A 24,251-nucleotide genomic window follows, 5' to 3' on the forward strand; every position below is an offset into this window, starting at 1 on the left:
GGTGAACCGCCAACAGTGCGGTCGCTGTGGGAGACGCTGAAGAGCCCATTAGCAATGTCCCCCTGGGAGTCACGCAGGTGTCCCTCTGGAATCTTCTGGAAGCCAGCCCGGAAATGTGAGATGAATGGCCCCCGCTCACACACACACAGCGAGCCCATCTGCCCGCGAATCCTGTCTTCTTTCTCTCCACTGTCAACTGTGTTTCTCGAGGAGGGGAGGGGGAGGAAGGGGGCCAGCAGGGGGAGGGACCCAGGCCAGTGAGCAATCTAAAAGTCCCGAAGATGACTCTCTCTTGTCCCGAGCTAGGAGGTGCCTTTGTGTCCATGCTGCTCGCCTCCCGGGCAAAGTGGCCTCTCCCGCCTCTCAGCCAGGCCAACAGCTCCTGGGCATGTTTGTTCCCGCCTGTGGTCTTGACTACTAGAGACCAGAGCATTGCTTGATTCCAGGGGTTCAAGTCCAGACGGGACCACATAGCACTCACAGACCACAATCTCCTATCTAACACCTAACTGGGGTAACAGGCCGGCACCAGCACACCTGGCTGGTTGGTTGAGATGGGGTCTGGCTGGGCCTCAGCTGCAGTCTCAGCCTCCGCAAGTAGCTGGGATTACAGGCACTCACCATGGTGCTGGCCTTCTACTAAAGACTCCTTACCGTGCATTCTCTCACTGGATGACAGTCTGGCCTACACAGCCGGGACGGTGTCCAGCTGAACTGCACTCGCCTTGGCCCTTCAACCTCAAGTCTCCGGGCTGCTTTTTCCCTGCAGGGAGAGATGTGAATAGCCCCTGGGCTATCTTGCTTCCTCCCACCTGACTCGGCCTTTCCAGCCTTCCTGGGGAGATGTACTTTAAGGCAGGCCTGACACAGAACCCGTGCCAAGTGTGTGTGGGGGGAAGGGGCCTGCTGGCCTCCCCGTGCACCTCCCCCACCTGGAAGGGGCTTCCAGGAGAGTCTGGATTCACGGGATGTTGGACAGTCCCGCAGGGTTAAGATGTGACAGCACACCCAGACTGAGAACTCTACCACTTACAAGCCTGTGTGAAGTACCCGCCCTTAGTTCAGCCCTGGTCTTTAAGCCAGACCCTTCCTTCCCATGCCCTCAGGGAATACAGGAGCCAGTTGGTTGGTTTTTCTGCTCCTCTATTTCCTCCGACTGAATGGCCTCCTATTTGCATATTGCTTGGGGAGGTAGAGAGGTCTCTAATCTTGTCTTTAGCTCTCCTTTCCAGATCCTCTTTCCTGGTGAGTCAACTCTTGCCTAAATTCTTCCTCTGCCAGACACCTGGACACGGCCGGCTGAAGAGCTGCTGACTTCCCAGCGGCCATGACCTCATCTCTACACCTTCCTGGACACCCAACTAACACCGGCCTGCTCAGGTACTGGGGCTCAACAGAAATTTGGGGTTGGCACGGAGCCATCTCATTCCCACTGAGTCGACAAGCACCAGCCTTGCGCGACGGGCAGTGGGCTCCGTTCCCCCTCCAAGGTTTGGTTCACTGTCTTCTGCCCACATCTTCTCAATACTGTCGCCGTTTCTGCTCTGCCTCAGGCCCTTCTCCCAAAGGGGCTGTCTGTGCCCTGGGTGACCAGCGGCCTCCTCTGGGACCCGTGGGTCTTGAATAACGGGAGTTGGGTTCCATCTCCAGGTCCCCAGTCGATTGGAAATTCGGCTTCCTGGTTCTCCTTTTATTTATTTATTTCTTATCTCCCCATCCACAAGAAAATCTTGGGATCTTTTCCTTTGCCCAAGATATAAACTTAACAGGACGTGAACAAAGTTCACTTCAAGAAAAGCGTGTTTCCTAAGATGAACCTCTGGCCACCAAACGAAGGAGCCACGGGAAGAGGACGGCCCTAGTAGCTGACACAGCTAAACATGAGACCCAACACACAAAAAAAAAGTGAGAAGGGCCAAGCGTGGTCAAAGTGGTAGAGGACCTGCCTGGCACGCACACGGTCCTGAGTTCGAACCCTAGTACCAGCAAAATTCTGGGGTGCCCAGCAGTCAAGCGTGGGCACGGCTATTCTGTCAGGGTGGGGCGGGCAGGGCAGACGGGAGGAGACAGCTCCCATCCCTTCCCTCTGAAAATGCCTGGTTCCTCAGTCTTGTATCCGTTGTTCAAGAGCTTAGTTTAGCACATGTGCAGTGGAATACTATCCAGCCTTGAGAAGTAAGGCAGTCTTGTCCTGAGCAGCAAGCAGAGGGCAGTGTGCCCAGGCTGGCGGAGAGAGACGGCCCCATCTTGCTTGTGGGTGGGATCTGAGAGCATCAGCTTCCTAGAAGGGGAGGGGAGGTCGGGACCCCCAGGGGTTCCGGTTCTCTGTGGGCCTCACTGTGTAGCATGCTGACTTGCTCACCGGTCCATGAGAATCATGTCATGGACTTGCTGTGTCACCCCTGCGGATCGCAGACCTCTGGACCCCGCCTCCCCCTGCCCTGGCCTCCTCAGGAGCTGGGACTCCAGACACCCCGAGGCTCGGGGCCTAGCTACAAATGTGAATTGTCTGCTAGAGACTTCCTGAGAGACTAAACTGTGTTCAACTGCCTGGACAGCTGTGTGTCGAAGCACATGTGTACCAAGATGCCATGTCCACCTCGTGTGTGTGCACATGCATGTATCAGCACAGATACACTGTCACACATGTGTACCGAGGGGCCCTGTCCACCTTGTGTGTGTGCACATGCATGTACCGGTACAGATACATTGTCACACATGTGTACCAAGATGCCATGTGCACCTCGTGTGTGTGCACATGGGTGTACAGCACAGATACACTGTCACACGTGTGTACTGAGGGGTCCCGTCCACCTTGTGTGTGCACACGCATGAGTACACACTATCACAGGCACGCATACACATGAATACACACGCATGCACATGCACGAATATACACTCACATGCGTGCACACGCATGAATACACAGTGCGCACATGAACACACGCGTGCACACGCATGGATACACACTCGTGCATGCACACGCATGAACACACACGTGCACACGCATGAACACGCGCGTGTGCACACGCATAAACACACACGCGTGCACACACATGAATACACACGTGCACATGCATGAACACACGCGTGCACACGCATGAACACACTCACACGCGTGCACACGCATGAATACACACTCATGCGTGCACACACATGAATACTCACACGCGTGCACACACATGAACACACTCACACGTGCACGCACGTGAACACACACGCGTGCACACACATGAACACACTCACGCGCGTGCACACGCGTGGGCACGCCGTCCCCAGCCACCTTCTGCGCCTCCATGAACTGGGGACGACCGCACTCGGCCCGGCTGCGGTTCGAGCCCGGCGGACGGAGCCTCTCCCCTCCGACCCCCGCCCGCCCGTCTCTTCTGCCCGCCCGTCTCTTCTGCCCGCCCGTCTCTTCTGCCCGCCCGTCTCTTCTGCCCGCCCGTCTCTTCTGCCCGATCCCCGCCCGCCCGCCCGCCCGCCCGTCTCTTCTACCCGATCCCCGCGCGCCCGCCCGCCCGCCCGCCCGCGCGCCCGCCCGCCCGCGCGCGCGCCCGCCCGCCCGCCCGTCTCTTCTACCCGATCCCCGCGCGCCCGCCCGCGCGCCCGCCCGTCTCTTCTACCCGATCCCCGCGCGCCCGCCCGCGCGCCCGCCCGCGCGCCCGTCTCTTCGGCCCGCCCCGCTTCCTCGCGCCGCTCGCGGTGCGGTGCCGCCGGCTCCCGCGAGAGGGCGGCCGAGAGCGCGGCGCCGGGCGGCGGCGGGGGCACGCCCCGCGCGCGGAGGGCGGGGCTTCCGCTTCCGGCCGACGGCGGCTTCCGCTTCCGGTCGCTGGACTTGAGGCGCGCCGTCGGGAGCATGGACGCGCTAGTTGCTCGGTGCTCGGCGCGGCTGCAGCAGCAGGTGTGAGGCCGGGCGGGCCGGCGGGGGGGGGCACGGGGGCGGGACGGGGGGCACGGCACGGGGGCACGGGGGCGGCGGGGCGGGGGCACGGCACGGGGGCGGCCCCCGGGCTCCCCGCGGGGTGAGCCGAGGACAGGAGCGACGGGGCGGGAGCCTCAGCCCGGCCCCCCCCCGCCCGCCCTCACCTCCCCTCCCCGCCTACAACCCCCCCGCCCCCCCCCGCCCGCCCTCACCCCTCCGCCCCCTCCGCCCTCACCCCCCTCCGCCCTCACCCCCCCGCCCCCCCCGCCCTCACCTCCCCCCGCCCTCACCCCCCTCCGCCCGCCCTCACCCCCCCGCCCCCCCCGCCCTCACCTCCCCCCGCCCTCACCCCCCTCCGCCCGCCCTCACCCCCCCGCCCCCCCCGCCCTCACCTCCCCCCGCCCTCACCCCCCTCCGCCCGCCCTCACCCCCCCGCCCCCCCCGCCCTCACCTCCCCCCGCCCTCACCCCCCTCCGCCCGCCCTCACCCCCCCGCCCCCCCCCCGCCCTCACCCCCCCTCACCCCCCTCCGCCCGCCCTCACCCCCCCCCCTAACCCCCCCCCACCCCCCTCCGCCCGCCCTCACCCCCCCGCCCCCCCCGCCCTCACCCCCCTCCGCCCGCCCTCACCCCCCCCCCCCCCCCCCCCGTTCACCAGATGGACAAAGCCCCGGCCACGCACCAGCCTGAGGGTCCCAGGGCCAGGCCAGCCCCCGCAGGAGGGTGTAAAGCCAGAAATGAAGGCCTGGCTGGAGGGGGAGGGTGCCAGCCTGGAGCGACAGCGCAGGGGAACTGGAGCCTCAGGACAGGCCTTAAAAACAGTCATGATGATGAGCTGGCAGGGGAGCCGGCGTCCGGGGGGGAAAAGCCATCCTCACCTCTGAGTCTCTCTTCCTCGTGAGGAGATGAAAGAAGGGAATAGTTCCTCGGGCCACCTGCCTTAGGTCACCAGGCTCACGGTGGTCCCACTGCGTTTTTTTTTTACAGGAAAAAGAGATTAAGTCTCTGACTTCCGAGATCGACCGGTTGAAAAACGGCGACTATTTAGAAACAACTGTAAATTTGGAGAAATTGCAAGAAGAAAACCTAAAACTAAAGTATCGGCTGAATATACTCCAAAAGGTGAGTGCTCCAGTATCTTTTTATAAATCTTTGTGAGTAATCTGTGCCGGCGGGATGTTGGAAAAGCGGGTAGAAATGGTGTCTGTCCCCCAGCCTTAGACAAGACAGGGCTGAGCATGTGACCCAGCGGGCACTGCCAATGGCAGCCTGGAACTCTTAGTCTGACGTAGCGCTTGTGTTGAGACAGTCCACTGTAGTCCAGGCTGGAATTGGATTCTTCCATTTTCCTGCCTCTGGGACTTCAAGGTGTGCACCACCATGCCTGGCAGCACAGGTTTTCTTTTCTCTTTCTCCTTTCTTTCTTCCCCTGAAAGTGCCAGGAAAGTGATAAAATTGAAGCCTAAAGGGCTCAGAGCCTCAAGTCCACCAGACCCAGCACAAAAGTAGAATTTACTTTTTCTGGGCTTGGGTCTACGGGCCTGCACGATTCACCAGCAGAAACTGATCCCTTGTAGGCTGGATTAAATGGGACCAGCCCAAAGGCTTGAGCTCTGGGCGTGGAGATAACATTACACCCGACCTCTAGGAGGCTGGAACAGTGAGGTACAAATGGCCGGGGGACAGCCCTGCGGCCAAAGGTAGGGTTACTGTCTGTGGGAGTTACGAGTTACAGCAGACCTCCAGAAGAACGAATAGAACGGTTTTGGTTTTTGTTGTTATTTTGAGTCTCCTGGCCTGGGTTTCTGGCCTACGTGGGCAAGTTGAACAGTTTTTGTTTTTGTTGTTGTTTTGTGTCTCAAGGCCTGGGCTCTGTCCCTCAACTTCTTTTGCTCAAGGCTAGTCCTCTACCACTAGAGCCACAGTGCCACTCCTGGCCTTTTCTGAGTAGTTTATTAGAGATTAGAGTCTCACGGATTTTCCTGTCTGGGCTGGCTTGGAACCACAGTCCTCAGATCTCAACCTCCTACTGAGTAGCTAGGATTACAGACGTGAGCTGCCACCACCCAGCCAAGAACTGTTATTTCAAAAATATTCCTGGTCTGATTACAGTTTTTGTGAAAGTTTTTTGCTCATTTTTAAATCATTACTTCTACCTTGCTCTTTTTTGGTGGGGAGGGGGCATCTACCAGTACTGGTGCTTGAACTACAGGCCTTGAGCTCTCTTAGATATTTTGAGATGGTGTCCCACTAATTGAGCCATACCTCTTCCAGTTCTGTACTGGTTAATTGGAGGCAAGTTTCACGGGCATGTCTGCCGGGGCTGGTTTTGAATCTCCTTGCAGAGTAGCTAGGATTACAGGCTACTGCCCCTATCTGAAAAAGGGAAATGCTTAACTTTCTCTGGCCTAAAAGTTATTTTTCTTTTTTGTTGTATAGCATCATTTGTGGGTTATTCCATCTGAATTTTACAACTTTTTCCCCCATGAATCTTGTGTTCTGTTCATTAAGGGCCTTATAACGTAGGTTTTATCTTTTGTATTTGTGTTTTTTGTGCCTTTCCTGAGGCTTTTTTTGCTCAAGGTTAGCCCTCTACCACTTGAGTCACAGTTCTGCTTCTGGATTTTGGGGTGCTTATTAGAGATAAGAGTCTCAGCAGACTTTCCTTCTGGGCTGTCTTTGTCCTTCCTGAGTAGCTAGGCTCATACGAAGTTTTACGAAATAAAAAAAATGAGCTTGCGTCAGGTTTTTTGCTTGCCTTTCAGGTTTGCTGAGGACTCATCCTAATGTATGACCTCATTCCCATAATTGTTTCCTGGTGTGGCTGCTCTTCCTGAGCCAGCCCACTCTCCTGCCTGGGTCCTGCTTACTCCCTTCGCAGATCTGTTATCTAGCAGGGGATCTGCTGTGCTTGACCTTCCTGAACTCATGACTTTTCTCCCGCAGACTCGTCATCAAAAAGCCTCCCACTTTTCTGGTTACAACATTCACTGTTCTCTGATGTGTCCTGACTTCTGTTGTGTATTGAGACGGGGTCTGGTTGTGTGGCCCAGGCTAACCGTGAGCTTTGAGTCCTGTCTGGGCCATGTAGCTAGCTGGCTTTTCATCTGGTTTGCTGGAAGGGGCTCACTCAGTGTCTTCCAGACTTGAAGAGGATTCTGTCAGCTTTTGTACACCTTCCTCTTGGTATTTGTTCTGATAAAAATAAATGAAGAGCCTGGCACCAGTGGCTCACACCTGTAATCCTAGCTACTTAGGAGGCTGAGATCTGAGGATCGCGGTTCAAAGCCAGCCCGGGCAGGAAAGTCCATGAAACTTTTTTTGGGGGGGGGGAGGGGTCCGGTTGTGGGGCCTGAACTCTGTGCCTGGGCGCTGTCCCTCAGCTCTTCAGCTCAAGGTGAGCACTCTACCACTTGAGCCACAGCGCCACTCCCGGCTTTTTTTTTTCTGCTTATGTGGTGCTGAGGAATTGAACCCAGGGCCTCAGGCATGCAAGGCAAGTGTGCTACCGCTGAGCCACCTTCCCAGCCAATAAACTACCAGAAAACTGGAAGTGGTGCTGTAGCTCAAGTGGTAGAGTGCTTGCCTTGAGCTGAAGAGCTGAGGGACAGTGCCCAGGCCCAGAGTTCAAGCCCCACAACCGACAAAAAGAAAAAAGAAAAAAATGTAGAAATAAGACCTCAGACAGGCTCTCGCAGCTCACACCTGTAATCCAACCTGTTCAGCGAGCTGAAAGTTAAAAGATAGCCCATGCAGTTGAATCCTTGAAACTCTCATCCTTCAGTTTAACAGCAAAAAGCCACAAGTGGAGGTGTGGCTCCAGTGGTAGTACATCGTCTTTAAAAATCTGAGTGGGAGTTCTAAGCCCCAGTACAGACACTAAGAACAAAGAAAGAGGAAGGACCTCAGAGCGTCCCCTGAAGGGACTCGTTGGCTGCCCCGTCGCACGGCTCAGCGCATCTCCGGGAGGACAGCCGTGTGCCCGAGTGCCTGTCCTCCTCTGGTTTGTCCCCAGATGCGTCAGTGTTGGGGACATTCTGCGATTCTGTGTGGTGTATTGCTTCAGGGGCACGGTTTCCTTTTTCACGCAGAGTCTTCAGGCAGAAAGGAACCGACCCACTAAGAACATGATCAACATCCACAGCCGTCTACAGGACGTCTTCCGGTGCGCCATCAGGGCCGCCTACCCGGACCTGGAGAGCCCCCCTCTGGTCGTCACGCCCAGCCAGCAGCCCAAGTTTGGGGACTACCAGTGCAACAGTGCCATGGGCATTTCTCAGGTGACACGCTGCTCCCGTCCTCTGTGTGGGTCACGCTACCTGTGCATAGCGGATGGTTATGGCCTTCGTAAAAAAAGGACGCAGCCTGGAAACGTGACAGGCGTGTTTCAGAGGTTTTTATTGGTGTACATTACTTGGCATGGGGTGGAGGGGAAGCACTCAGTGTTACGCTTCCACACGAGTTTACGCCATATCGTAATCATTCTTCCTGCCACAACAGGAATTTTCTGTTCAACTCTGTACAGACACTGGGTGTTTTTACTTGCAGTAGTTCTGGTGTGGTGCTTTCTTTCTGCCGTGGCCAGGGTTGCCATGTGCTTGTGGCTACTAGGAAGCAGGGAACTGAGTCAGCCAGATGCTCAGCAGCTACCCCAGCAAGCACCTGCGGCTGTGACCGATGTCCTGCTGTGGCCTTGCAGAGAGAGCCAGAGCGTGTATGGTGGCTCTGTGGGAGGGAGGGCGGGAGGAGGCCAGCTTCTGTGCAGCCTGCTTATTACTTAACAATTAGAAAGGTAGACTGTGGAGACTGGCTGCCTCAGTTCCAACTCTGCTGTGCGTCCCAGTGTGCGAGCGATGCATCTGGGATGGAGATCTGCATCTGTCCACACTTCTCCCTTCCTGGCCTGTTGGTGCTTTCGCTTGTGCCCCCACCGGGAGGTCGAGGAGTGTATCTCCCGTTTCGTCCCCCATTTCCAAGTAACTTGATAAAAGCCTGTCATGTAATTAGTTGTCTTACATGGTGTTACAGATGCTCAAAGCCAAGGAACAGAAAGTGAATCCAAGAGAAATCGCCCAGAACATTACCAAGCACTTGCCAGAAAACGAGTACATTGAAAACGTTGAAATCGCTGGTCCTGGTATGCTGTGTTATGCTCTTCCTTTGGTGTCTGGTTTTCCACTAGCACTGGAACCGGAACTATGAGGCTCACCTTCTTACTCGACTTTTCAATCCCTCTACCACTTGGGCCTCTGGTTCCAGTTCTTTTTCTGGCTAATTGAAGATAAAGAGACACTCAGAAAGAGTCTGCCCAGGCTGGCTTAGAACCTCAGTTCTCAGTTCTCAGCTTCCTGAGTGGCTAGGATTACAGGAGTGAGCCACTGGCATCTGGCTTATCTTTGTTCTCACCCACTCCCTTTTTAAATGTATTCCTTGCTCTACTCAACATAGTTTTTTTTTAATAGTTGTATTGATGTTAAGTAGTTTATGAAATTAAGAAGGAAAAGGAGTATTCATCAAATTTATATCATAGGGCCAGGCACCATGGCTCATACCTGTAATCCTAGCTACTCAGGAGGCTGAGATCTGAGGATTGTGGTTCAAAACCAGCCCAGGCAGGAAAGTCCCTGAGACTTACATCCAATTAATAACCAGAAGTGGCACTGTGTCTCAAAGTGGTAGAGTGGTAACCTTGAGCAAAAAGGCTCAGGAACAGTACCCAAGCCCTGACTTCAAGCCCCATAACTGACCCCCCCCCCCCCCACACACACACACCAAAAAAAATCATGTCCTAGGGCCAGGGGTGTGACTCTAATAAAATGCTTGCCTGGCATGTGCCACCCCACCCACCCCTGAAAAAAATTGCCAGGAATGATACATGTAATCCCAGCTGCTTAGACTGGGGCAGAAAGATTCCAAGTTCAAGGCCAGCCTGGGCAGCCTAGTGAGATCCTGACTAAAAGTTTTTAAAGAATCAGGATGGAGCAGGGTGTCTGTCTAGTTTGCAGAGGCCTTAGCTTTCATCCTCAGTATTTGAAAAGTGCACACACACACAACAGCTCACCTTTGTGTACTGGACCAGGTGGTAAAAACCTCCCAGGACTACAAGCTGAGAAGTGGAGTTTGTCCCCCAGACTCAGCGACCATTTTAGAGCTGCCATTTGGGGTGGGTTGCTTTGGCTCCTTTGGTTTTTCTTCAGGAAAAGCAGGTCGATGATGGTCAGAACCGTGTTAAAGGTCTCTGCTTTCTGTTAAGCTGGGAGTGAATGGGCCCTGAAATGAGCAGGAAGCTTTGAAGACAGGGGCAGGAGCACCAAGAGACCTAGATAAGGCCTCCGTGGTGCTGGGGGCCAGGTGGGCCTCGGGAGAGGGGTTCTGGGTAGTCTGCCTCGTTTAATCTGGTTCTGGGGCCCGAGGAGCTCGGGTAAGGACGCTGGGGGTTTGGTCTTGTGGAAAGGGCGGGGCCTTCTGACGTGGTTCTCTTTTCCTCCATCAGGCTTCATTAACGTCCACCTCAGAAAAGGCTTTGTGTCAGAGCGGTTGTCCCATCTCCTAGTGAACGGGGTTCACCTGCCTGCCCTGGGGAAGAATAAAAAGGTACGTGTGTGACCCTCAACACGAGTGCGTGGAAATGCCCCGGGGGAAAGGGTCTTCGCTTCCCAATTACGAACACAGTTGTCAAATCACATTTCTAATGGGCCTGTGGGGCTCTCTCCACGTCATTATGACAGCGGAGGTAGAGAAGGACATGTACGCAGGTATAACCCAAAGAGACGGTGAGGGTATGCGTGAATCTGGTCAGCTACTGACGTAGACGTAGATGACCAAGAAAACCCAGCACACGTGAATTGCAGCTGCCGCTGCCTGCCCAGATTCGATACATCATTAATCGGTGCTAATGAAGTGGTGATGCCAGGCCTGAGGATCTTTCTCTCTCCTCTCCGTGCAGGTTGTGGTTGACTTCTCCTCTCCCAACATAGCCAAGGAGATGCACGTGGGCCACCTGAGGTCCACCATCATCGGAGAGAGCGTGGCCCGCCTCTTTGAGTTTGCGGGCTACGACGTGCTGAGGTAGGTGTGTGCGCTTGCTGCTGCCCACGGGCACCCTGCCCGCCCGGCAGATTCGTGCCAGGCCCTTGCCAGGTGCCCTTTCCTTTCCTACCGTTAATAGACTGGAATGGGGTGGGGGTAAGTCCCCATTCCTCCCACCGGTAGAGGTTTTCTGCGTGCTCTCTGTGTCCCTAGTGGGGCAGGGGCAGGCCGGGACAGACTTGGGACACGATGGCCCTGTGGGAAATCGGGGTTTCCTCTGGCTAGTAGAGAGAGATGGCGTGGCCACAGGCTCGGTAAGCAGGTTGCTGTCCACTTGAGGAATTCATCTGGCATTTGACAAAATGAGAAAGGAATCACATCCATTAATAACATTTGGGCCAGATGCTGTGGCTCAGGCCACAGGAAGCAAAGACTGCAACCATAATCTGAAGCCAGCTCAAGTCAAAACCGGGGAGGCCCTAGCAAAGAACAGTGCAGACACGCTGACCCATGTCTATTCCAGCCACTCTGGAAGTGACCTAGGCAAAGAGCAAGAGACTCCAGGGGCGCTGGCGGACCACACCTATCACTGTAGCCACTCTGGAGGCTCGCAATTCAAAGCCGGCCTGGGCGCTGTCCCTCAGCTCAAGGCGAGCGCTCTACCACTTGAGCCACAGCGCCACTTCTGGTTTTCTGGCGGTTCATTGAAGATAAGTCTCATGGACTTTTTCTGCCTGGGCTGGCTTTGAACCGTGATCCTCAGATCTCAGCCTCCTGTGTAACAAGGATGACAGGCGTGAGCCACCAGCGCCTGGAACCAAAGATTCTTACTTATGTCTTCTCAAAAGCCAGAAGTGGAGCTGCTGACTGTGTGTGATCTTTAGCTGTGTCATTGTGCTTTGGTGTCAGGTTGAACCACGTGGGAGACTGGGGGACCCAGTTTGGCATGCTCATCGCCCACCTGCAGGATAAGTTCCCAGACTACCTCACAGTGTCGCCTCCCATTGGAGATCTCCAGGCCTTCTACAAGGTGTGTCACCTTTGTTAGTAGCATACCGTTTGTTACCATTCTGTGTCTTTGTCAGGGGTGGTGGCTCATGCCTTTAATCCTAGCTGCAGCCTGGACAGGCAAGACTGAGACATTTTTTGGCCAGTCCTGTGGCTTGAACTCAGGGCAGTGTCCCTGAGCTTTACTGAAGGCTAGCGCTCTACCATTTGAGACACAGCACCACTTCCAGCTTTTTCTGTTTGTTTGTTTAGTACTGAGTAGTGGAACCCAGCTCCATGCATGTTAGGCAAGCAGTCTACCACAAAGCCACATTCCCAACCCAGGACTTTGATACTCTTACCTCCAATCACTGGAAATAGAGCTGTGGGTCAGTGGTAGAGCGCTAGCCTTAAGCAGGAAAGCTCAGGGTCAGCACTACAGTGTAAAAGGAAAGAACATTCTGTGTCTCCTTAGGCTGTTAGGAATAGTATCCGACATCTACTACACAGTTACGTTGTGGCTCTGCTACACAGACATGTGCTTTCTTATTTTACTATTTTTTTCTTTTCATGCTGATCCTGGGGCTTGAACTCAGGGCTTGTGCACTGTCCTTGAGCTTGGTGGTTTGCTGGAGATCAAAATGTCATGGACTTGGTGCTGGGAAGGTGGCTCAGTGGTAGAGTGCTTGCCTTGCATGCATGAGGCCCTGGGTTCGATTCCTCAGTACCACATAAGCAAAAAGAAAAAAGCCGGAAGTGGCACTGTGGCTCAAGTGGTAGAGCACTAGCCTTGAGCTGAAGAGCTGAGGGACAGCGCCCAGGCCCAGAGTTCAGGCCCCACGACTGGACCCAAAAAAAAAAAAATGTCATGGACTTTTCTTGCCTCAACTGGCCTTTGAACCATCATCCTCAGATCGCAGCCTCCTGAGTAGCTAGGATGACAAGCATGAGCTGCTAGTGCCCAGCAGAGGTGGTTTCTTGAACATCGCAAAACACGGGAATGTTTTTACACACATGTGCCTCCCAGGTAGCTAGTGAAACTATGTCACGCACGTGGAAACAAAGCCACGTCACTGAGCCCTCAGAGGTGGGCTCTGCCATCCAGGTCCATCTGTGTGACTGCCTAGCAACAGACCTGTGGGCCTCTGTACCCACGGCCCCCACACTGAGTTCCTCCACTCCAGGCCACATTGTTAAGGGCGATCAACCACCCCGAGCCCCAAATGCTAGGCAGAAGCTCACCAGCTCACCACAGAGCCGCTTCCCCAGCCATTAGTACGTTTTTTTTGGTTTTTTGGTTTTTGGGTTTTTTTTTTGGTGCTTGCCCTGGGTCTTGAACTCAGGGCCTGAGCACAGTCCCTGAGTTGTTTGTTTTGACAGATCTTGCCAAGTTGGTGATACACCCCTTTCAGCCCAAAATCCCCTTAACCTGTGGCAGCATCCTTGGCTACGATGTAGAGGGAGTGTTCTGCTGTGTGTTTTCGTGTGTGTGTGTGTGTGTGTGTGTGTGTGTGTGTGTGTGCGCGCGCGCGCATGCATGCCAGTGTCCAGAAGTGAGCAGATGCCGTTTCTGGAAGAGTGGGATCGGGTCTTAAGTTCAAACCTCACTCCTTTTACAACACAGGAATCTAAGAAGAGGTTTGATAGTGAAGAAGACTTTAAGAAGCGCGCGTACCAGTGTGTGGTTCTGCTGCAGAGTAAAAACCCGGACATAATTAAAGCCTGGAACCTCATCTGTGACGTGTCCCGTGCGGGTGAGTTTCTAGAACATTCAATCAGCTGTGTGTAATTTTCTTGAGCCTTTATGTTTCTTTATCATGGTGTGCTGAGGACCAAACCTGAATGCTGTGCACATGATTCACAGTTGAGCCATGTCCCTAAACTTGAGTGTGAGCAGGAAGATTTTGCTTAAATGTTTTGAAATGAACAGCTCAGAAAGGTCAAGTGTGGGCATACCTTAGTCACACCGGAGGATTTCTTTATTGGCTTTCCACAAATGTATAGAGTGTGTCCGCCAGCCCCGCCCCCCCCCACCCTCCCCCCACGGATTCCGTGTTGTTTTCAGACATGCAGGTAGTCTGCTTGTGTGTGCGTCGTCTTCACCCCTGGCTAGTCCCTCTCCCCAGCAGCGGCTGCTTTCACTGAGGTTGCTATGCTGTTTTATTAATGTCCATCGGTTCACCCTCCTGCATTCTGCGTTTGTCCATGTGTGTCTGCTCATGTGTGCAGGTGCAGGTGTGTGTCCACGTCCGTGACTGTCTTGGGCATCTCACCTCCACACCTGAACAAAACCATCGATACCCTCTTGTTTGCGCTTTGTCTGTCCTGCTCAGTGGGACGTTCTCTACCCTTTCCTGCAGATGATGTCATTCCACCTTTCTTGCTGGCTGTGTCATAGTCCATATTCTCCTTTGCCACCTGTGTTGGGCACCTTGGCTGTGGCGAGCAGGGCTGCAGTAAATAGATAACGCAGTTGTCTTGCTGGTGTATTGATTGACTGCCCGAGAGAGGTGCTGTGCGGTCTAAGGAAGGTCTCAGTTTTTTAGGAACCTCCGTGCTGAACTTTACGTTCCCACTAACAGTGTGCATTCTTGCCAGAATTTCTTTACTGGATGGTTGCAGCTCTGACTAGGATAGAATAGAAAGTTATGATTTTGATTTGCATTTCCTCTGTAGCCAAGGATGTTGAGCCCTTTTCTTCCCCCAGTCTTGGGGCTTGAACTCTGGGTCTGAGTGCTGTCACCGAGCTACTTTTGCTCAAGGCTAGCACTCTTACCACTTGGGCCACTTCCTACTTTTTCTGTAATTAATTGAGGATAAAAGTCTCACGGACTTCTTGCCCGAGCTGACTTCAGATCACAATCCTCAGAGGTCAGCTATCGGTGGTGTAGCTGGCAAAGGTGGTCTGCCTTTGTGTAGGTTGTCTCTGGGTTCTGGTGACTGTTTTGCTGGGTGGAAACTCTAATCTGATAAAGTCCTCCTGCAGTTCCTGCAGCCATCCTCCGGGCAGCCGGAATCACTCAGAAAACACTTACCAGGGCCTTCCAAGGCTTCCCTGCCCCAAGCCTCCCATGGAGCGCTTTGGACCTGTTTTATTTGTATTGGGTGGGACCCCGGATCCAGTGTTGGTTTGCTGCAAATGGGCACCCCGGTTCCAGCACCATTTATTGAAGGGGTTGTCTTTTCTCTAGTGTATGTTTTTGGTTCCTCTGCTCAAAAATCAGCCAGCAGTAGCTCTGGGTCTTCTACTCTCTTCCATTGAACTCCCGTCTAGTTCTTGTGCTGGTACCGAGCTGAGTTGTTCGCTGTGTTGCGTAATTACAAGTATGGTATTGTGAGGCCTCCAGCACTGCTCTTTTTACTTAGAATAACTTTTCGCTGTTTGGGGTGTTTTATACCTCTGTGTTTTGGGATTGGCTTTAATTCTGTCATGAATAATGCTGGGATTTGGGTGAACCCTGAATCAGATCTATAGATTGCTTTTGGTATTATGGCTACGTTATTTGTGTGGGAAGATCTTTTCATCTTTGGTATCTTCAGTTTGTGTTTTGTGCCACTGCTGGGTCTTGTGGGCATGTTGTCCTTTAGCTTTTTTACACTTCCGCTTGAGCCACAGTGCTACTTGTGGCTTTTTGTTGGTTACTTTAGCAGTCTCAGACTTTTCCTGCCTGGCTGGCTTCCAACTGCAGGGGTCAGATTTCAGAGCCTCTTGAGTAACTAGGATTAAAGTTATGAGCTATTCTACCCAGCTTTCTTTCAGGGTTTTTGGTTTGTCTAAGGGCTTGTACTCGGGGCCTGGGTCCTAACCCTGATCATTTTTGCCGAAGGCTGATGTTCTGGCCCTGGAGCCTCAGCTTCACTTCCAGTTTTTGGTGGTTAGTTAGAAGTGAGAGTCTCCTGGATTTTTTTTTTCCTTCCTGGGCTGGATTTGAGCCATGATCCTCCGATCTCAGCACCCTGAGTAGGTAGGATTTGGGTGTTAGCCACTGTGTTCTGGCTCCTTCCAGGTTTCATAGTTTTCATTCGCTTTCACTTCCTGGGTTAAACCTAGATGTTACTGTTTTTGAGTCTGTTGTTTTTCTGTTTTGTTTCTTGTTATTGGTATATAAAAGCTACTGGGTTTTGGCTATTGGTTTCATACGTTGGTTCTGAACTTTTGTGGGGGAGTCTATAGGGACTTAGATCATCTGCTCTTAGGGACGTCTTCCTTCACAACTTTAATTTCTTTTTCTCTTTTACTGCTCTTATACCTGACTTAAGGGACAACAGTTCCACTTTTTTTTCTCCACTTAATATACAAGTGGCTATAGGTATATGCAGCCTTTATTAATTTCAGATACATTCCTCTATTCCTAGTTTCTTCAGAGACTTTAACATAGGAGGTTGCTGAATTTTGCCAAAGGCCTTTTCTGCATCGTTGAGACGGTCGTGTGGCTTTTGTTCTTGATTCTTTTTTGTGATGTGATACATTTAGTGATTTGTGTATTTTGCACATACATGCCTGCAGTGGACCACCTTGGGTGTGGTATACGATCTGTTTAATGTGGTGCTGTTGAATTCAGTTTGCAAGGATTTTGTTGAGATATGTGTGCATCAGCATTCATCAACTTGCTTCATAGAATGAGTATTCATTAGTGTTCCCTATTGTTTTTCAGGCTAGATAGTGGAGAATTCTGTGAAAACTTCACAAAATTCCCCTGCAGATTGACTCGTCTTGGGGTTCCTTCATTTCTGCCCTAATTTCCACTATTTTTCTGTGCCCAGCACTGGTGGCTCACGCCTGTAATCCTAGCGACTCAGGAGGCTGAGATCTGAGGATCGTGGTTTAAAGCCAGCCCAGGCAGGAAAGGCTTTGAAAATCTTACCTCCAGTAAACTACCAGAAGTTGCGCTGTGGCTCAAGTAGTAGAGTGTTTGCTTTGACCTGAAGAGCTCAGAGGCAGCACTCAGGCCCAGTGTTGAAGCCCCATGAACAACAAAAGAAAAAGGAAACTACTCAGGTGTGGCTGGTTCCTGGCCTGTGCTCACGGCAAAGGTTCCAAGTGCAGGGCTACGCAGCCTGCTCCAGCAGCCTCTTGGTGGCCAGGGCAGTAGGCCCAGGCCTCGCTGCCAGGCCCCTTGCGGTACTGAGATGCTCTGTGGCCACACACACCTAAAAGACACCCTGGTTTCCCGAAATGGCAGCATGTGAGAGTCTGTGTCAGACTGCTTTACTGAATGTAATTTATTTCCTGCGATGTTTTTTTAATTACAGCTATTTTTCAATATAAGGTGTTCATAATTGTACTCTGGGTTGTTTTTCCTTCAGAATTTAGTAAAATCTACGATGCGCTGGACATCTCTTTAATCGAGAGGGGAGAATCCTTTTACCAGGACAGGATGCCAGTTGTTGTGAAGGAGCTTGAGGATAAAGGTAGGCTGTGGGGGGTGTGGTCTGACGCAGGTCCTACTGTGTGTCCCAGCTGCGCTCCAAAGCCCATGAGCTTCCTGTCCCCACCGCAGCCCCCTCCCAGCACTTAGTGTCTCTGAACTCTTCAGCACAGGCACGAGTGGAGAGGACTCGTAGTGAGCCCCAGTGCACATCCCCAGCCCTCAGCCTGTCGGTTAGGACCGCGGGCTGGCCCTTGTCTGTATCGCCCTTTTTTTTTTCTTTTCACCAGTCCTGGGGCTTGAACTCAGGGCCTGGGCGCTGTCCCTGAGCTTCTGTTTTGGTCAAGGCTAGCGCTCTACCCCTTGAGTCACAGCCCCACTTCCGGCTTTTTCTGTGTATTTGGTACTGAGGCATGGAACCCAGGGCCTCACGCTTGGTAGGCCAGCGCTCTACGGCTGAGCCGCCTTCCCGGCCCCACCTCCCACATCATTGACCGAGTTCCTGCTGTTCTGCGCTAGGGTTTGTGCAGGTGGACGAGGGCAGGAAGATAATGTTTGTCCCGGGGTGCTCCGTACCGCTGACCGTTGTGAAGTCGGACGGGGGCTACACCTACGACACCTCGGACCTGGCTGCCATCAAACAGAGGCTGCTGGAGGAGAAGGCGGACATGATCATCTACGTGGTGGACAGCGGGCAGGTATGCAGCGGAGAGGCAGGGCTGTGGCCCTGGAGGACAGGCCAGGCCCTCCACGCACCCAGATGTGCAGCAGTCCAGTGTCCCCGGGGACAGTGCGGGAGGGGCGGGGCTCAGCTGCTCTTCCTAGAAACACCTGAGGTGAGCTTTGCTTTTTTTTTTTGAGGGGGGGGGGGAGTTCAGTCATGGGGCCTGAACTCTGGGCCTGGGCGCTGTCCCTCAGCTCTTCAGCTCAAGGCTAGTGCTCTACCACTTGAGCCACAGCGCCACTTCCGGCTTTTTTTTCTGCTTATGTGGTACTGAGGATTCGAACCCAGGCCTCATGCATGCAAGGCAAGCGCTCTACCACTGAGCTACCTTCCCAGCTCACGTTTGCTTATTTTTGAGCTGGGGTCTCACTCACTCCAGTATGTAGCCTAGGCTGAGCTGTGAGTCAGAATCCTCCTCCCTCAGCCTCTCCAGTGCCAGGACAACAGACACAACTTGTTTTTATTTACTCATTCATGTGCTTTTCCACTGGTGCCTGGGATTGAACCTGGAGCCTGGCACATGCTAAGGGAGTGCCGTGTGCGGTGGGCTGGCGGGGCCCAGAGCCGCCCTCACTCACTCCCGCCTCCCCGCCCTCCCCAGGCTGTGCACTTCCAGACGGTGTTTGCGGCTGCTCAGATGATGGGCTGGTACGACCCTCAGGTGACCCGCGTAACCCACGCCGGCTTCGGCGTGGTGCTTGGTGAGGACAAGTAAGTGGGCCCCACGCCTGTCCCCTCTCCCGCGGAGCTGTGGGTGCCCCACGCCTGTCCCCTCCCCCACGGAGCTGTGGGTGCCCCACGCCTGTCCCCTCCCCCGCGGAGCTGTGGGTGCCCCACGCCTGTCCCCTCCCCCACGGAGGTGTGGGTGGGGCTCTAGCTCAGGCCCCGGCCGTAGCCTCCCCCCGGGCACCAACTGCAGATGGGCCCCGCCTTCTTCTAGAAAGCCCTCCAAGCTTTTCTGTGTGCTGCTGGAGCTGCCTTGGCCGAGGCACCAGGCAGCTGCGTGTTGTGAAGGGGCACAGCGGCTAACGGGAGGCTGCACTCTAGGAAACTAAGCCGGCTAGAAACGGCTGTTTCCTGGAGGCTGGCTGAGGCATGGGCAGAGAGCAGGTCTAGAAGGATGGGACGTCAGACCTGTTCCTGGGAGGTCGGGTCCCGGGTCCAAGCGACGGGGCGTCTGTGTGTTTTCAGGAAGAAGTTTAAGACACGCTCCGGTGAAACGGTGCGCCTTACAGACCTTCTGGAGGAGGGGATGAGGCGCTCCATGGACAAGCTGAAGGAGAAGGAACGGGACAAGGTAGGGCCCGGCCTCGCCCTGCAGCTGGCTTCCTCGCTCACGCTAGACCAAGGCTGCGCTTTGGAGCCAGCTTCACACACTGGGGCTGAGAGCCTGTAGCGTGAGCGTGCCTGGCACGGCGGGCTGACACATGGGGACGGACATGGAGCGTGTGACCTGTGCCCCCGCTGCACCGACAGTCCCCTCCCTGGGCCTCAGCCTCAGAACTCAAGTGAGGTTCTGCTCCTTGGTTTGTAAATCAGTCTTTTTCCTCTTCTAACTGGAGAACTCCATCCACATTCCAGGTAATTAGTGGGGAGCTGGGTCTAACTACAGCCATTTCATAGTTATTTTTTGTCTGTCGTGGGGCCTGAACTCTGGGCCTGGGCGCTGTCCCTCAGCTCTTCAGCTCAATGCTAGCGCTCTACCACTTGAGCCCCACAGCACCACTTCCAGCTTTTTCTGCTGATTTGGGGCCTCATGCATGCCAGGCAAACACTCTGCCATGAGCCACCTTCCCAGCCCTCATGGTTTTTGCTGTACTTTGTCTCTGCTCTTCTTTGGGGTTGGGTAACGTAGTCTGGCTGTGTAGCCGAGTCTGGTCTCAGGCTTGTACTCTGAGGCCATCTCTCGTAGGGTGGTTGATTTTGGCTTTGGTTCCCTGGTGCCGCTGGGGTGTGGCGGGGAGTCTTGAGGCGTGGCTCTGCCCTGTCAGGTCCTGACGCCCGAGGAGCTGCGGGCTGCGCAGAGCTCGGTGGCCTACGGCTGCATCAAGTACTCGGACCTGTCCCACAACCGGCTCAACGACTACGTCTTCTCCTTCGACAAGATGCTGGACGACCGCGGGAACACGGCCGCCTACCTGCTGTACGCCTTCACACGCATCAGGTAGGCCTCCCAGAGGCCCCAGAGGCCCTGCCCTGGAGGGCCCGCCAGACGTGGAAGGTCACGCCGGATGCCGCACCCGGCGCATTCCCCTAAACCCAGCCCCACGGGCACCCGGCAGCGCCCAGGCCCTCCCCCTCTAGACAGAGCCCCCACTTGCCTTGGCCGCAGGTCCATTGCGCGGCTGGCCAACGTGGATGAGCACACGCTCCAGAAGGCTGCCCTGGAGACCAAGATCAGCCTGGAGCATGAGAAGGAGTGGCGGCTGGGCCGCTGCCTCCTGCGCTTCCCCGAGGTCCTGCAGAAGACGCTGGACGACCTGTTCCTGCACTCGCTGTGCGACTACCTCTACGAGCTGGCCACGACCTTCACCGACTTCTACGACAGCTGCTACTGTGTGGAGAAGGACCGGCAGACCGGTGAGGGCCGAGATCTCACCTGGGGCTGGGGCTCGGCGGGGAGGGGCTCCCGGACACAGGCCGACCCTCACCTCTCTCTCTCTCTCTCTCTCTCTCTCTCTCTCTCTCTCTCTCTCTCTGTCCAGGCGCCGTGCTGAAGGTGAACATGTGGCGGTTACTGCTGTGCGAGGCCACGGCCACCGTCATGGCCAAGGGCTTCGACATCCTGGGCATCAAGCCCGTGCAGAAGATGTGATCCTCCCGCCGGTGCTGGCTGCCTGGTTTTGAAACACAACAATCATGTAGATAGAACTTAGCAAAGATTTCTCAGCCATCTATGCAAATGTAATTCTTTCACATCTATTTCTAACAATAAAAAGAAAATCGACTTTCACAAGTACACCTGTTTGTTTTTGAGCAATACCCCTGCAAGGCCCCGGGGGGCGTGGTGGGGAGCCCCCCTGCACCCTGCTCCAGTGGAGACCCTGTCTCCACCACAGTGCCTCCCAGAGGCCTGGCTGAGCACAGGGCCGGCGGGAAGCACCACACCGGCCAGAGTGAGAGCGAGCTCAGCCTGGACAGCCGCGTCCCATAAAGACACCCAAGACAGCACTGGCGAGACGCAGCCCTGTAGTCCTGGCACTCGGGTCTGAGCTACACAGCAACACCCAGCACTGCCAGTAAATAATCCTGATGAACAACACAACACTACCTGGACTGCCTTACAAGATCGGAAGGCTGATGCCAAAGGACCCGAATAGTAACTCAAAATCCATACCCAGAACACCAGGTTAACAATCTCAAGAATACATAAGGAAGTGCAAGCTGGGCATCTTGGTTCAGTCCTGTCTCCTGGAGATCTGAGGACTGCCGTTTAGAGCCAGCCAGGAAGGAAAGTTCACAAGACAGACTCCTACCTACAGCTGGTCAAAAAGCCAGAAGTGGGACTGTGTCTCCAGCGATAGAACAGCAGCCTTGAACACAAACCTCCGGGACAGCGCACAGGCCCTGAGTTCAAGCCCCAGGACTAGCACCAAAAAAAAAAACCACTTGCAAAGCTGGACTAAGATGGGCGTAGGGCTCAACCAAGCAGAGGGGGCTTTGCGTTGGGCTGTGAGGAGCTGGGGTGGGGAACGGCACCAACCCCTGGGTGCAGACGGAGGCCACAAAGCCACAGACACCGTGCTGGAGACGACCACCGAGCCCGGCTCGGCAGGAAACCAGAGGAGCGGTGTGACTGCTGCTCAGCAACAGCAGCCAACAGGCCAACCGTGCTGGTGGCTCACCCCTGTGACCCTGGCTACCGTGAAGCTAAGATCTGAGGTCTGTGGTTCGAAGCCAGCCAGCCTGAGTAATCACCAAAAAAAGCCAGAAGTGGAGCTGTCATGTTCAGGTGGCAGAGCACCAGCCTTGAGTACAAAGACTCAAGGATAGTGCCCAGGCAGGCTCTGAGTTCAAACCCTGGGCCTGGCACAAAAAGAAATCACGGGGCTGGGAAGGTGGCTCAGTGATAGAGTGCTTGTCTCGCATGCATGAGGCCCTGGGTTTGATTCCTCAGCACCACAAGAGCTGAAAAAGCCAGAAGTGGCGCTATGGCCCAAGTAGTAGAGTGAGCTGAATAGCTAAGGGACAGTGCCCAGGCCCTGAGTTCAAGCCCCAGGACTGACCCAAAAAAAACAAAAATCATCACATTGCTGCCCCAAAGACAGACCTGAACCAAAGGGTGGAACTCAGATTCCAGAAATGCGCACACATCTGTAGCCCACTACAAAATGATGCCACACAATGTATATTTGAGAACAGACAGCATTGGGCACTGCAGCTCAGGGATAGAGCCCAGGCCCCGAGTTCAAGCCCCAGGACCAGCAAAAAAAAGGAAAAAGGCTAGGGGCATGGCTAAGAAGGGGCCTAGCAAGCCAAGATCCCGAACTCAAACCCTCTAATAACACTGAAGTAAAGGATTGGTAAAGACTCAGACAAGGCTGGGGGAACTCATCACCAAAAAACTGCACGTGAGGAAAAAACACCTGCAGCAGGATGGTGAAGAGGTGTGAGATAAGGCCTCAGACACTGAGGAGTTGCACAGAAACAAATGGCAGAAGACCGCGCTCTGGGCCACACTGTAGTGCTCCTACTCAGGAGGGCGGAGAACTGAAGGACGGTGCCCAGGCCGTAGCTCACGCTCCAGTACTGGCACACACACACAAGTGAAAGATCAGTGTAAGAGTGAGGATGCCAGCTGTGTGGCATGGAAAGTCAGAGCCCATCACCAGCATCTAAAGCAGGCAGGCTCAGTGGTGCATGCCTGTCATCCCAGCCACCTGGGTTGCAGAAGTAGATCACAACTGGAAGCCAGCCCACAACAAACTAAAAACCAAAGGACTGGGGTCATGGCTCCTGGGAGTCACCAGGCCTGAGTTCAATTCTCAGTGCCACCGAACAGCCAGTCTCACTTACTTGCTAAGTAATACAACAGAACCAAAGTACAACACTGAAAACAAACAGGAAGAGGAGAGGGAACTATACAGAATAGTAAAGAGTTATTCCTAAAGGGTAAACCAGACCCAGGCACTGGTGGCACACGCAGCCCACAATGCCTACCAACCAGCTGCTCGAGGCTGAGATCTGAAGATTCTGGTTCAAAGCCATCCCAGGTAGAAAAACTCATGAGATTCTTTTCTCCAATTAACAATAACAAAAGCCACAAGTGGAGCTGTGGCTCAAGTAGTAGAGAACCAGCCCAGAGCAGAGAAACAACGACAACAAAGCTAAGGAACATCGCCAGGCCCTGAAGTCAAGCTCCAGGACTGACTGGTGAAGGAGCGGAGGCGGCCACTCCATGCAATGGAGACCCAGGACGGCAGAAGGGCTGGCCGGGCACTGGCAACTCACGCTTGTCATCCTGTCCACTCAGGAGGCTGAGATCTGAGGATCACGGTTCAAAGCCAGCCGGGGCAGGACGGTCCATGAGACTCTTAGCTACAATAAACCACTCGGAAAACTGGAAGCGGCGCTGCGGCTCACGTGGCAGAGCGCTCGCTTGAGCTGAAGGACAGCGCACAGGCCCAGAGTTCAAGCCCCACGACCAACTAGAAAAAGCTGGGTGTGGCCGCAGCTGTCAGTAGTCCCAGCCGGGGGATCAGCCAGGGCTGCAGTGCCAGACCTGGCTTGGGAGACTAAAACCACCCCCTCCCCCACCACACCACACACCCCAAATAACAAGCTATTTTATACAACAACAAAGCAAGAGGAAACAGGGATACACCTGTGTGCACTCAAAACCAAAGCGCTCCAAAGCACCAGCCAGCGTTAACAAGGTCCAGGGGAGACCGGCGGCGGCGCCGTAATGCCAGATCATCCAGACTGGAGAAACACGAGCTCGCTCCACGCCACAGCAAGTGGACCCGACAGCCTTACAGTGCCCGAGTTCTTGCTGACAGCTGGCACTCGGCCACCTGAACCATGCCTCCCACTTGGCATTTGCTGGTTAACTGGAGAGAAGAGTCTCTTGGATTCATTTGCTCAGCTTGGCCTCCAAGTATAAGCCCCACCTGCCCACTGGTAGGACTCAGCAAAGGAGAGAAAACCACCACTGCTCCTGGTGGAAAACAAATTACAACAGCCACTGTGGCCCCGGCAGCAGGTTCCTCGGGTAAACCA

General features: G+C 54.4%; 1 protein-coding gene across 2 annotated transcripts; it reads left to right on the forward strand.

Moving 5' to 3' along the window:
- The first annotated feature begins 3,818 nt into the window (after positions 1 to 3,818).
- Rars1 (arginyl-tRNA synthetase 1) lies at positions 3,819 to 20,985 on the forward strand. Of its 2 annotated transcripts, XM_042670225.1 has the most exons (15): positions 3,819 to 3,904; positions 4,911 to 5,045; positions 8,015 to 8,203; positions 8,952 to 9,060; positions 10,417 to 10,517; positions 10,870 to 10,991; positions 11,862 to 11,982; positions 13,564 to 13,693; positions 17,247 to 17,351; positions 17,828 to 18,006; positions 18,634 to 18,743; positions 19,224 to 19,329; positions 20,024 to 20,196; positions 20,365 to 20,612; positions 20,738 to 20,985. In XM_042670225.1, the coding sequence occupies exons 1-15, from the start codon at positions 3,860 to 3,862 to the stop codon at positions 20,845 to 20,847; spliced, it is 1,983 nt and encodes a 660-aa protein (XP_042526159.1). In that variant the 5' UTR covers positions 3,819 to 3,859; the 3' UTR covers positions 20,848 to 20,985. The 2 variants fall into 2 exon arrangements, with proteins under 2 accessions (XP_042526159.1, XP_042526160.1); XM_042670226.1 differs by lacking the exon at positions 3,819 to 3,904 and having other exon boundaries at positions 4,962 to 5,044; positions 8,013 to 8,203.
- The last annotated feature ends 3,266 nt before the right edge of the window (positions 20,986 to 24,251 follow it).

This window comes from Dipodomys spectabilis, unplaced genomic scaffold (assembly GCF_019054845.1).
Source record: "Dipodomys spectabilis isolate Male_0828 unplaced genomic scaffold, ASM1905484v1 ptg000528l, whole genome shotgun sequence".
Classification (NCBI taxonomy): domain Eukaryota; kingdom Metazoa; phylum Chordata; class Mammalia; order Rodentia; family Heteromyidae; genus Dipodomys; species Dipodomys spectabilis.

Bases quoted from the DNA above. Each gene is read 5' to 3' on its own strand.
- Rars1 (XM_042670225.1), top strand. From the start codon at position 3,860: ATGGACGCGCTAGTTGCTCGGTGCTCGGCGCGGCTGCAGCAGCAG. The intron at 17,352-17,827 runs GTAGGCTGTGGG...GTTCTGCGCTAG, and splicing joins GAAGGAGCTTGAGGATAAAG to GGTTTGTGCAGGTGGACGAG. The intron at 19,330-20,023 runs GTAGGGCCCGGC...CTGCCCTGTCAG, and splicing joins AGGAGAAGGAACGGGACAAG to GTCCTGACGCCCGAGGAGCT.